Source organism: Pithys albifrons, chromosome 6, assembly GCF_047495875.1.
Source record: "Pithys albifrons albifrons isolate INPA30051 chromosome 6, PitAlb_v1, whole genome shotgun sequence".
In the NCBI taxonomy this organism is placed as follows: Eukaryota; Metazoa; Chordata; class Aves; order Passeriformes; family Thamnophilidae; genus Pithys; species Pithys albifrons.
The window spans coordinates 48176804-48189511 of NC_092463.1; the positions used below are offsets into that span (position 1 = coordinate 48176804).

Sequence of the window (12708 nt, forward strand, 5' to 3'; positions counted from 1 at the left end):
TATTATTACCTATCTACTTTCCATAGAAATTTGAGTTATTTGACCGTGAAATATGTTGCAAATTTGGAAAATTTATTCAAGATTTATCAATATTAATCAGCACTATGAATATGTGGGTTTTGTTGCACTTCAGAAAGTGTAATTTTTTTGTCTCTCGTATCTGACATATGGACCTTCTGTATATTCTGCTTTTTTCTCCTGCTTCACTGCAAAAATGTTGTACTTAAATACATATATTCTTCCCATTCTAGCTATGTTGAGCATCCTGGCTATGGAATAACAGAAGGCTGTTTCTGTCCTGAAGGAATGACACTCCTGCGTGCAGAGAGCAACATCTGTGTCCCTGCATGTTGTAAGTAGTCTGTAGCTAGTTTGGGGAATAGACAGAAATCAGGATTGTTAGTCAGGAGGGCTGGGTTCTACTGCTGTCTTTTACATGGTCAGATCATTGGCAAATCAATCTCTTTAAGCTCCCTTAGTCTCCCCATCTAAAAATTGATTCATAATCGATATTATCTTTTTTTTCATCATCCTTCCTGACATGAGACCTACCAAGATAGTAGAACTCGACATTCAGAAGAACTAGTCTGAATATTCATTTTCTTGTTAGCTTTATCTTCGTGGTGTTTTTATTTGAAACTGCACATGTGTACTCCTTTATGTCAGTTTTCAGTGGTGTAATCTCTGTTCATTTCATTGATTGTTTCTTTTTTTCATCTTTTTCTTTCCAGCTTGCAGGGAACCAAATGGAGCAACCAGATGGGTGAGTATCACAGTCAGTGTGGCTTAAAGTGCACAGACAAATGAAACAAGGATATTTAGTGTTTCACTAAATAAAAGCTTTGCTTAGGTTAGGGAAGACTTTAAAAGGTAACAAACATTTGAAAAAATAGTGTTAAAAATAGTGAATGCTAGAGCAGCCCTAAGAAATTTAACAGTAAGTGATGACACATTCTTTCAATAACCTCACATACAGTTTCTTTTATTTACAGAAATCAGTCTTACTCAAGTTACTATAAATGAAAGGAGAGATGGATAACAAATTTTACATGTTGCTCATAACATTCACAGTCTTCATACTTAGTTCATAAGCTACATACAAATCTGCAACCTAATGTGTAAATTAGTTTATCATATGATCATTTCATATTCAAAAATGCATGAAAAGCTCAATCTCTTCTCCTTTAGAACTCCTGTACCCCTCATGCCACTGCTAACAGTAGAATGTGATAGCTTTGTGAACACAGAATCTTCAGTGGCCTCCAGCTTCAGCTTGAGGTTCTCTTATAAACTCTAAAAATACGAAAAGGCTCTTAGAATCAGGTGTCACTGTATCCATGAATACATCAACTAGAATCAAATAGAATTATTTGGGTCTGAATTTACATATAATTTTTTTCTTCCCTTTGTATGTGTGTTTTCCTTTTTTTACATAGCCAGGAGAAAAATGGACAAAAGATTGCCAGGAATGTGTCTGTGACAAAAATACTCTTAAGGTGCATTGTAGAAAACACAAATGTTCTCCGACACAGCAAGTGTTTTGTGATGAACCAGGTTACATGCCTGTTCAGATACAGATACCAGAAGACCCATGCTGTACTAGGACTGAGTGCTGTAAGTAGTTGTAGTTCTTTATTGTGAGCAATACACTACATTCAGTTTAGGAAACTACAACAGCAATTTTTCTCTTTTAATACTTTGCATTGATGTAATAATGCGTTTTTCCCTCATCCTACTTTTTAGGGCCTTCTTGCAGAGCATATACTAAATGACTGAAGATAACATATTTAAAGATTAAAAGGTTTTAAATAGTTAGACACAGAAAAGTAACTGGAAATCTTCTATAATTTAACACTGAAAACTTTAATGCTGCCACCATCTGAAACAAAACTCAAAAAATATTCAAAACATTTTCTGTTTCAAAGACCACTAATAAGAAAATTATTTTAACTTAAAAAATAGTCTTAAACATTTAAAAATTGCACAAGAGAATTCTTGAACTGGTGAGAGTCATCAGATTTCCAAATTGGTATAAATTTCTCTTTGGAATTATCTCCTTCCAGCAATCACCACTCTGTTCTTCTCAGACAATGTTTTGTTTTACAAATGTTATGGGAAAGCCCATTCACTTTGAAAACACCTGGGCATGTAGACTGAAATAGTCATTAAACTGTCTTATGCAAACAACATCATATTTGCCCCATTGGAAAACTTCTGAAGTTCATGTCAAACAAAATTGCATTCATTTAGAAATTCTGAGTTTGCTATTTTCCATGTTTTCTTCTATGAAACAGACTGCAACACCAGCCTCTGCCCTGAGGTCACACCCCAGTGCTTAGAGGGACAGGAAGTAATCACAACAATGCAGCCTGGAAAATGCTGCCCTACCTTTGAGTGCAGTAAGTACTGTTCATCTTCTTCATGTATTATTTACTGCTCTATTTTTCTATATATCTACAATTAGAAACAGCTTATAATTTGATGAATTATCATACTGAGTCTTGTTGTGAGTGTTTTAACGTTTCCACCACGGGCCTACAAAGCAGGAATCTTTTCACACAGTTCTGCCTCTTAAAACTTACATCTCTTTGACACCATCTTTCTTCCTTCTTTACAGGACATGGTTGTGTGGTCAATGAAACCTACTATGCAGTAAGTACACAGAGTAACTCATTTTAAAAATACACCTTCACATAGGTCACAATGCAATGATTTTGAGAGACCTATCATGGTCAATATTTTGCAGAAAGACCTGAGATAAAATATTAGTCATTATTTAATCAAGGTTAGCATATCAATACTCTCTGTAAAAGCAAAAGCATTTTCTGCTCTCCTTTCTGCATTAGCATAATTTAATTCCAAAATTGATTTTACCAAACCAGAACCACTGCTTAAATAAAACAACCAAAATTGTATTTATGGGTAGCTTAGCCTAGTTCATCTTTGTATTGTCTGTGACAAACACATACAGAGCAACTTGCTTATACTGACTAAAACTGACTTTTTCCTTTTCTGACTCCCCCTAGCCTGGAGTTGTCATTCCCTCAGGCCCCTGTGAAGAATGCACCTGCTCTGAATTCTCTTACTTAAGGCCTCACCACACTGTCAAGTGCAAGCCTGTTATCTGTGACACATACTGCCCACTGGTGAGTGCTATTTTGCTGTCAGAAATTCCTTCCCCATTCACCTCAAATACCCCCCAGTTAAGGTCAGTGACCTGACTCAATGTCTTTTCCTCTCTCTTTCAACACAGGGTTATAAGTATACAGAGGAACCAGGACAGTGCTGTGGCAGGTGCAAGGCAGAGGCTTGTGTTGTGACTGTGGGAGAAAACATTACACATGTGCTCTATGTAATTATCACTGGTTTAATTCACTTTTGGGGAACTCTGCTAGTCTTTTCATTCTTTTCTCTCCTTGTATTTGTCACATTTATTTCCTGCATATTTTCTCATGTTAGATTCAGCAAGGGATTGTCTCCATGCACTTTCAAGAGTACCTTATGCCGTGAAACTCCACTTCTAAGACTTCTGGAAGCAAATGTGATTCTCAACAATGGCTTTCGGAAATCAATACAGAAAAATAGATAGGTGAAAGCAATGGGTCCTTATTTGCCTTCAGCTCTGAAAATGTAGCACCCATTTTGCTCAAAGGATGATTTTATCTATGGAGGCAGTTTTCAGCTCCAAACAGCCAAGCTTAAGTTGAGCTTTATGACAGGAGTCAGAGAAGCCATCAGGAATTCTTCCATATGTCTGAATGGACACACGGATATACCCCTAAATTCTGTTGACAAGATCATTGAAACACAAATTATTCTTTCCAAATGAGTCCACATATCATATACACAAAAAATTCATTTAATATTCAGATAAAAATAGAACCTCTTCACTTGGTTTATGAAAAACACATGTAATGGTATAGTACAGAAAAACATTAGCTGAAATTCAAGGAAATTGTTCAGAATAATCAAACTGCTGTACACAGCAATGATAAGAAACTGAAGGGTGGGTTGTTTCATTTCTATATAAGAAGATTTTTATTTGCTTTTATTTTGACTACTTTCAGGAAGGAGAATTCTGGAACCCACCTGGTGATAACTGTACAGCTTACACATGTGAAAAACATGCTAACCAGTTCATTCAAGTCATCAGACAGAGAAGCTGTCCTGCCTTTAACCCTGATGAGTGTGATCCAGTAAGTACTGTTCTACCAGTTCTCATATTTGAAAAGATCGTAGTGGCCAACACCAGTGATAGAAGGATCATGGTGTCCAAGGAAAATACCTAGCAGAAGCATCATGCTGAAAGTAGCTCTCCTTTTGTGCTCTCTGAATTCGATCCTCATCAAATTTTATTTCAGAAAAGCAACTCAAAATTAAAATGGGTAATATAGCAATCCTCAATGAGGATTGGGGATTGGAGAAAAGGGTACCGAATAATGTTTTAGGTTCCTAAAACTGTGAGGTGACATAGGTGCAAAAATCTTATTGAAAAAAATTTGGGGGTTTATTCCTAAATTATTTAAGATTATAAATTCTGTTTTGTTTTGGGGTTTCTTTTTAGAATTCACTAATTGAAAGGAAAAGTGAAGGAAAATCACTGCTTCAGTACACAACATCATTCAAATCAAAACTCAGGGTAGATTAGAACTATCCCCTTATATCTGGCAAGTCAGTTATTTTATTTGTCGTGCTACCCTGTCTGACATAATCCTTCACTTCTACTGACTTTGGTCATTAAATATTTTGACCTACATTTGCTACAAGCTTTATTGCCGAAATTTTACTACTAAACTCTGATGACAGTAAAGGAGTTCTAATCCTTCTCCATTCCAGCTTTCAAAGAACTCTTTCCAATATTTTAGTAGTTACGTGCACTTAATATTTAGCCTTGTTTGAAATTAGATTCTACGTCAATAGCAAAAAAAAACCCACTGCTGCAGAGAAACTTCGAAAGCAGGGAAAGTCTGCTCTAGTATGCAGATAAGAAACCTGAGTTATCTTTTTATATTTTCCCACTAAAGAATGACATCAAGTTATCTGATGATGGTTGCTGCATGGAGTGCCAAAAACCACCAAAACGTAAGTAATGATAACTTTGTTAAGAATAAGTAACAATAATAGGTGCCTTATTAGGTGTATTAGCCCATCTTGCATAGACCAAGTGTAAGATCACTGCTTCACACCAGGGTGACAAAGGAAAGAGGTGGAAAAAGAAAGGAACAGAACATTCCCAGTATGCATTTTTATGGCCTTGGGAAACAGTGATGTGGTGAAACTTCCCATCCTGTACTGTTAAATGTTAGGGGTTTTTGTGAGAGGGCGAGGACTATGACTCCTCTCCAATTTCCATAGATACACCCTCTTTAAGGAAGAAAGGGAATCCAGTCCTGGGAGGTGGATGTGCATTGAGCAGTTGCCAGAGTACTGCTTTTTATTTCCACATCCTGCACCAAAGTTACATAGGAAAAAAGGAACATTTCACCCATTTGGTAACATAAACAGCAAGAGTCTTCATTTGGCCCTTAGCAATTTAAATAAAAATGCACTGTGGCTTAATTTCCTATTTCAGCTCACTCCATCTTAATTTTTGATTGCAAGCTGGCTATCATACACAGCTATCTAATTATATGTACATATATTTTAACCTGTTTTCCTTTGGTTTTTTATGACTTCAGTTTGTATGAAGCATAACACTACCACTGTCATCAAATATAATGGCTGTGTGTCTGCTGCACCTGTTGAGATGACGTACTGTGAAGGCAGCTGTGATGCTTACTCACGGTGAGTGGTTTAAAAGAAAATTGTGGTCTCTTGTCTTCTACTCTTTACACCAGTTACATATAGAAGATTGCAAGTGATTTTCTGATGTGTCCAACATCCACCCAGTCATCAACTGTTTGCATTGTGCTAATTAAATAGAATTTTTAATAGAAATGATGTTGTACTAACTTGATTACCTCAAGATTCACAATGTTTATTAGCTTGTTCAGTGTCAGTTCTGATTTTGCCCATGTAAAAGTGAGGTTATTTGTTCCTCGTTATTCTCTCACTGAACTGCCTCACTATGGGATCTGGATTAACTCCTGTATTTTTTTTCTGTGCCTTAATGAAGTGTTAGATCCATCAATTTTTGCAATTAGGAGCAACTTACCTGTGTTTCACTGCAGTACTGTAAGAATGGCAATAGTCCTACATGCAAACACGCAACTTCTGGTTGTTTTGTAACGAGCGGGAGAGGCAGTGGTATTTCTCACATAAATTCTGAATCTCTCTCTTTGATTGTTTTTTCAATCAGGTATTCTCAAAGGACAAACACAATGGAACACAAATGTTCGTGTTGTCAGGAAATCAAGACCAGCCAAAGAAAGGTGACTCTAACATGCAGTGATGGAACCTACCTTGACCACTCATACACCTATGTGGAGAAATGCAGCTGTGTGACTGCTCAGTGCCTTCTCCAGGACAGCACCCAACAGGAGACAAACCAGATAAAGACCTCTCAGGAACAGGCAAATGTCAAAAATTAGAACTGCAGAGAAGTCGGCAAACAAGGGTTGGACATAAGACTAAAATAAAAAAACTTTGAAAAAATAAGAAAGTGTCAAGAGCAGCTAAAATTTCAGATGAACAGATAATATTTTCTTCATAAAACCCCAATATATCTATCTACATCATTTCAGTTTTCATTATCAATATATCTCCCATTGTTTTTCATATCTTTTCTTTTACACCTTGAGATGTACAGTGTAAGATCATCCTGTCATTTTCTGTTCATTTGTCTTCTGAGAAGTGCTGTACCACAAGACTGAGATTTTTAACAATATTTTCATTCATTGAGACAAATCAAAAGATAAATTCATAAAACAAAATCCAAGGAAAACTGTACCCCTTCATTTCTATATGTTTCTTTTTGCACTGAGGAATACTTAGACTGCAGAAAGCCATACTTTTTTTCAAAAGTATAAACTTCAATTTTTGAACAATTTATGATGGACCTATTTCCCTATATATTTTTGTGGAAAAAATGAAAAAATGCTATTAAGGGAAGCTGCTGCACACTACTTTTTGTTTACATAACACCATCAGCATAGTAACTGTATGAAAATATGTATTTTTTGTTGTTTTTTTTGTGGTTAACTGTTTACAGAAGTATATATATATTTGCCAACAGGGGCATATGAAGGATTTTTTAAACAAAAGTATAATAATAATAATAATAATAATAATAATAATAATAGTAAATTCTTTCATAGAAAGCTGGTAAAAGTTGAACCATAGCTATTTATTTTTTTAAATCGATTTATTGGGTCATTTCTTTCAGAATTAATGTTATCTCTTTTCTTAGTCATATTGTCTCAGTATAGTGTGTTTTCTTTTGTTTTTTTAAACTGTTTTATTTTTGTTCTCTATGGGGGGAAAAAGCAATTATGATTAATAAATTCTGAGCATTCCACAGCATGTCTGCTTTGACTTTTCACTGAGTCATGTGAGATTTGCTAGCCCCATACAGCACAGCTCCAGGTCAAAACAGTCTAGGCTGTGATACCAAGCCTCCTATGAAGGCCTGATACTGCTTTGAATGAAAAGCACTCAAAAGCAAATACTGAAAGTGTTCCAAGCACATCACTTCAGATGCTATGAATCAGTAAACTTTCAGGAAGCAAGCACCTCTCTGAATCAGTACATATTTTATGGCTCTGAATGTTCTTTACCTTACTGAGAGAAACTTTCCAAAGTATTTCAAACCAGTTAGTCTCATGTTTTAAAGCCGACTGCAACCTATATAAATCTCAAACCTGAAATTGTGCTGTTGTAAATCTGCAGGTTTAACAGGTTACTTTGTGGCTTTACTTCCAGTATACTCTGAACCAGCCACCACAGATCTGACTGCAGATTGTGTACTACCAGGCAACATATTTTACACAATTTAGGAATAACTGCTCTAGGATTGCTAAGATGACAGTAAAAACTAGGTGATAACCTTTCTCCTAGCTTACAGTTTGGACAGTTCAGTAGGAGTAGCAGGGTAACAACACAGGCTCTTTGCCACTGCCCTGCAGCAGCTTAGGCTGCTTTCACATGTTTTTCTTTCACAGAACAGCAGCCACCCATGTAATTCCCCACTCAGAAGTAAGTACTGAGTTTTCCGTGAGAATTACTAGTAACATCATACTTCCTGCTGGTAAAACCCTCTAATCTCCCTCCCATCTTCATGTTGACAAATAGTTATTTCACTGTCTGTTTTTCCCAGTCCTTGAGCTTTTAGTTTCCCCAAAAACTGCTCTGTTCCCTCCCCTTCACCTAACCCAACAGGTTTCCCAATGTACCACTACTACCAAATTCATGACCCGTTTGGTGTGTGACATTCTTGGGGCTTGCCAGGCAAGCTAGGAAATTACTACTCTCCTACTCATTCTGAAGCAGGGAAAAGACATTGTCTAGAATATAAAATCAATTATTATGCACTTTATTGGTCCACAACAGCTCCTTGCCCACAGTTAACCTAGTGAAATAACAGAGTTCCTGCATGTTGCTTCAAGATCATTAGTTGTTTTTCCATGCAAAACCAGTATCTCAGCATCCCAGAAGCTGTCCTCTTCCCTGGAAGTTTCTGTGTGTAATAAGTCTGTGCCACCAGCCACTTTGCTCAACTCCCTGAAAGAGCAAAAGCTAATAGTATGAGAAAGAAGAGAATGGGAGACATATGTGGCACAGGGGAAGACTGAGAGGTGATAGGGACAGCAAAGGCCAAAGCCTGGAGTTTGGTGACATACGAAGTAAACCCAGAAAGAGAAGCAAAGGAAGAGACAGGCTTGTGTCTGGCATTAGGAGACAGGAAGCAAGGGGTGTATAAGCCAAGGCAAATCAATTAGGCACACAGAATCTGTGGCTGAGCAATACTGGAGACCCTGCCTTGGAGAAGGAAAATGCCTGTGGATGCAGCCCCAGTGCTGGGAAAGAGGAACCCTCAAATCAAGAGGAGAGGGATCAACATGCTTTGAGCATGAAAGACTAGATCAAAGATCGTTCAGGGACTCCTTGAAACAAGACATTGAGTAAATGAACACCAGACTGCTGCAATGGATGTAGTAGAGCAGCCCTACAGGCTTCCTAAATATTCCTTTCCACAGGCCCTGTCTTTGCTCTGAGTTGTTGCTGACACAGACTCAGTAATAGCTCCAAAGTAAACTTTTCTAAAACCTAAGACAAGATCGGTTATCCTTCTCAAAACTAAATTACAGGGGTTTTGAAACCATATATAAATAATAGACTCAGTAAATATTTAGGTGGGAGAAAGTGATTGGCTTGGTAGCTGTTTATTGGCACAGGTTAGAATACTGTGCAGGTTGACCTGAACTGTGCTGGTGTAGCTGATTAATGTATATTACACCGACAGTAACACCAGAGGGCTCCAGGCTCACAGTTTACAGGCCTGGAAGAACAGATTTGCTGTCAAAAGGGTTTCTTTCAAGGTGCTTTGAAGTGAGCCACATAACTATTCCTTACTTTGAGATCAAGAAGATAAACTATGCCCTTAACTTGCTCTTGAATCTGCAAACATCATAACAAGACCTGTTTTAACATCACATAATTTTTTATCTTTTCTTATCTGATAATCTTTGGAATACAAATAAATTGCAACACAGAAATCTTTCACTTAGGGAAGAAGTTATAACAGCTGCAGAAAACACCAACATGCAAAGCCTTTGGATCTAATTCCAATATTGGCAGTCAGTAATGGTTCCTTGGGCTTTCATGTATTTGCTTTCTACTCCGGACTCTTGTTACTTAGTCCAACTATTCCATGACCAGCTTATTTTTATCCCTTTTTCAAACATCATGTTAAAACTCTGCAATGTAAATAACAAATTACTAACAATCGCTTTTCAATTAGGCTTTATAATTATCAGAAACATATAAACTATAACCTGAAATTATATGTCTATTCAGATTCCGGCTAGGAATCCACTTCAAGTAATTAATTTGCCTCTTAAAGCAAGACAGACAATGCTTAAACCACACCATGTTCTGGAAACAGCTGTGGAAAGACTTAGGATTGTTTGTGGCACAACTCAGGAGCTGGGCAGATAAAAGACAACTCACAAATGTAAACCAAACTTTATAATAGTAAAACTCAACTCAAAGAAGGAAGCTTTCTTCCTCTTCAATAGCTTCTACTCTACTATTGCAAAAAAGAGCAGCTCTCTTGCAACCAGCCAGATTAAGACAGAGTTTTATAATAGAAAAGGAGACTAGTTGTATTATTAATGTAATAATAAAACAAGAATAAATGCAAAGAAAGTACATTTTTGCAAATGATGCAGTGGTCATGGGTGTCAAATTTTCCTTCACTCCTTACCATTTCAAAAATTGTCTTCCTTCTTGAGTCTCAGATATCTTTTGGCATTCATTATAACTACAGTTTGGTTGTGAGGAACCAAAGTATGTTTGCACCATTAAAATAATTATTCTTACTAACAGTTATTCACACAGGTTTTGGGGCTGTTTTAAACAGACAGAAACTTTCTGCCTCTAACTTCTCTCCTGCTATTACAACCACATGTGCAAAAAAAGTCCCACTTTTGCCTCCCTCCATTTAAAGAAAGAAAAGGCTGTCCAGGAAGTTGAAAATGGAGCCATTAAATAGGAGCAATTATGGATACTTCATGCACTATATTTCAAAAGGTGCTGTAGACAACACCATGAGTCTAGCAGCCAATTCCGCAACGGAATCATTGTCTCTGCACTTGCACTAGTTGAACTACAAGGATATGTAAGGATATGTATGCGGCTGTTACCGGGACTCACTGACATTAAAAAAAACCCTAGCCAAACAAACAAACAAACCAACAGAAATATTTGAGAGGGGTGTGGTTGACTTGGAACTTGCCTTAGTTTTGGAGAGTATCAGATGTGATACAGCTCTGAACAGGTCTGCAGCTGGTCCCTCACTCAGCAAGAAGTCAATCAAAAGCTGTTATTCCACTTTTGCTGATCTTTAGAGAAGTTTGAGGTCAAAACTGAGCCTTATCTCATTACTCAGTGTCACACCTACTGAAGCACATAGCTGCCAACTGCAACACAGGCACAATATGAGACTCTGCAGAAAAGGCATAATAAACATCACCATAGAATGAGCTCCTGCCACAACAGAACTAAATTTCTTATTCACATTAGTTGGTGGTTGCTCTCTATTCTGGAGAATGAGATTATTCTACCTGATGTGGTTTTATCATTTGCTCTCCTATGAATGCTTTTGTGCTTTATGACTTCATCTTAATAGTAATTCAGGTCCATTATTCAGATATCTGCTATTTTACAGGAAATGAGCATTGTAATTGCACTAAATTTGGTCAACTGAAGATAATACAAACAATACTGAATCACATACCTCATGACAAGGAGTAGTTCTACAGCATTCATAATAAAGAAATTGTCATGGTACACTTTATTTAACCTTTATGTTTAGCAAGAAAGATGTAGGGTCAATATTATTCATCCCTCAGTAATATTATACAGGATTTTACTGACCACTATTTCAATAAACAGTATTTCAATCCCAGTTGAGATTCCAACATAAGTAATATTTCAACCTAAGCAATTTTAAGATTTCCAATATTACTGAGCTTTTACAAAAGAAAAAGAAGGAAAAAACCAAACCAAAACAACAACAACAAAAAAGAACATCTGTTAGTCACTGGGTGCTCATTTTGGCTGGCAGAGAGTTGCCCTTCCTCAGAATAGCCAGTATGGGCTATGTTCTCCTGCAACGCAGCTGCATTATAAAATACATTTAAATCACTGGCCACTTATTTGGCACAAGGAAGACTTCAACTGGTTAAAAGACTGGGTCACCTACTCCCTTCTGCCCCTTCTCAGTTATCCAGGCTCACAGTTCACCACAGAGACAGGGCAAAGAATAGTTCAAAGCTGCTCAAATCTCACAAAGCTCATGAGCTTTTCTGCCTCAGTACCAAAGAAAATATCTTTGCACTTCTGAAGCAGAATTTCACAGAAAACAGTGATCCTAAGCCACAAGACAATCAAAGCAAGCCTGTACTCCAAAACACACAGAAAAACTTGTCAGCACTACGCTGATGTAACTACACTGGATATGATACGAGCAGGATCTCAACTTCAACTGGACTTCAGCAAAGCCTTTGACACTGTCTCCCATAATATACTCCTGGAAAAGCTGGTAGCCCACGGCCTGGACAAGTGTACCCTCTCCTGGATTAGGAGCTGGCTGGAGGGTCGGGCCCAGAGAGTGCTGGTGAACGGAGCTGCATCCAGCTGGCGGCCGGTCACCAGTGGTGTTCCCCAGGGGTCTGTGTTGGGTCCAGTCCTGTTTAACATCTTTATTGATGATTTATATGAGGGGATTGAGTCCATCATCAGCAAATTTGCTGATGACACCAAGTTGGGAGGGAGTGTCGACCTGCTGGAAGGCAGGAGGGCTCTGCAGAGGGACCTGGATAGACTTGAGAGATGGGCTGATTCCAATGGGATGAAGTTCAATAAGGCCAAGTGCCGGGTCCTGCACTTTGGCCACAACAACCCCATGCAGCGCTACAGGCTGGGCACAGAGTGGCTGGAGAGCAGCCAAGCAGAAAGGGACCTTGGGGTACTAACTGACAAGAAGCTCAACATGAGCCAACAGTGTGCCCAGGTGGCCAAGAAGGCCAATGGGATCCTGTCCTGTAT

At 37.8% G+C, this 12708-nt stretch overlaps 1 protein-coding gene across 2 annotated transcripts in view; it reads left to right on the forward strand.

Moving 5' to 3' along the window:
• The window catches only part of MUC5AC (mucin 5AC, oligomeric mucus/gel-forming), a 46877-nt gene extending 39421 nt beyond the window's left edge, over window positions 1-7456 (forward strand). For both annotated transcript variants that reach the window (XM_071558768.1, XM_071558770.1), the window contains exons 38-48: window positions 252-352; window positions 732-763; window positions 1437-1614; window positions 2295-2399; window positions 2618-2652; window positions 3027-3146; window positions 3254-3352; window positions 4068-4196; window positions 5025-5082; window positions 5679-5784; window positions 6299-7456. In XM_071558768.1, coding sequence (XP_071414869.1) covers window positions 252-352; window positions 732-763; window positions 1437-1614; window positions 2295-2399; window positions 2618-2652; window positions 3027-3146; window positions 3254-3352; window positions 4068-4196; window positions 5025-5082; window positions 5679-5784; window positions 6299-6530 — 1195 coding nt within the window. In that variant the 3' untranslated portion in view covers window positions 6531-7456. The remainder of the gene's footprint in view (window positions 1-251; window positions 353-731; window positions 764-1436; window positions 1615-2294; window positions 2400-2617; window positions 2653-3026; window positions 3147-3253; window positions 3353-4067; window positions 4197-5024; window positions 5083-5678; window positions 5785-6298) is intronic.
• Window positions 7457-12708: the final 5252 nt, after the last annotated feature.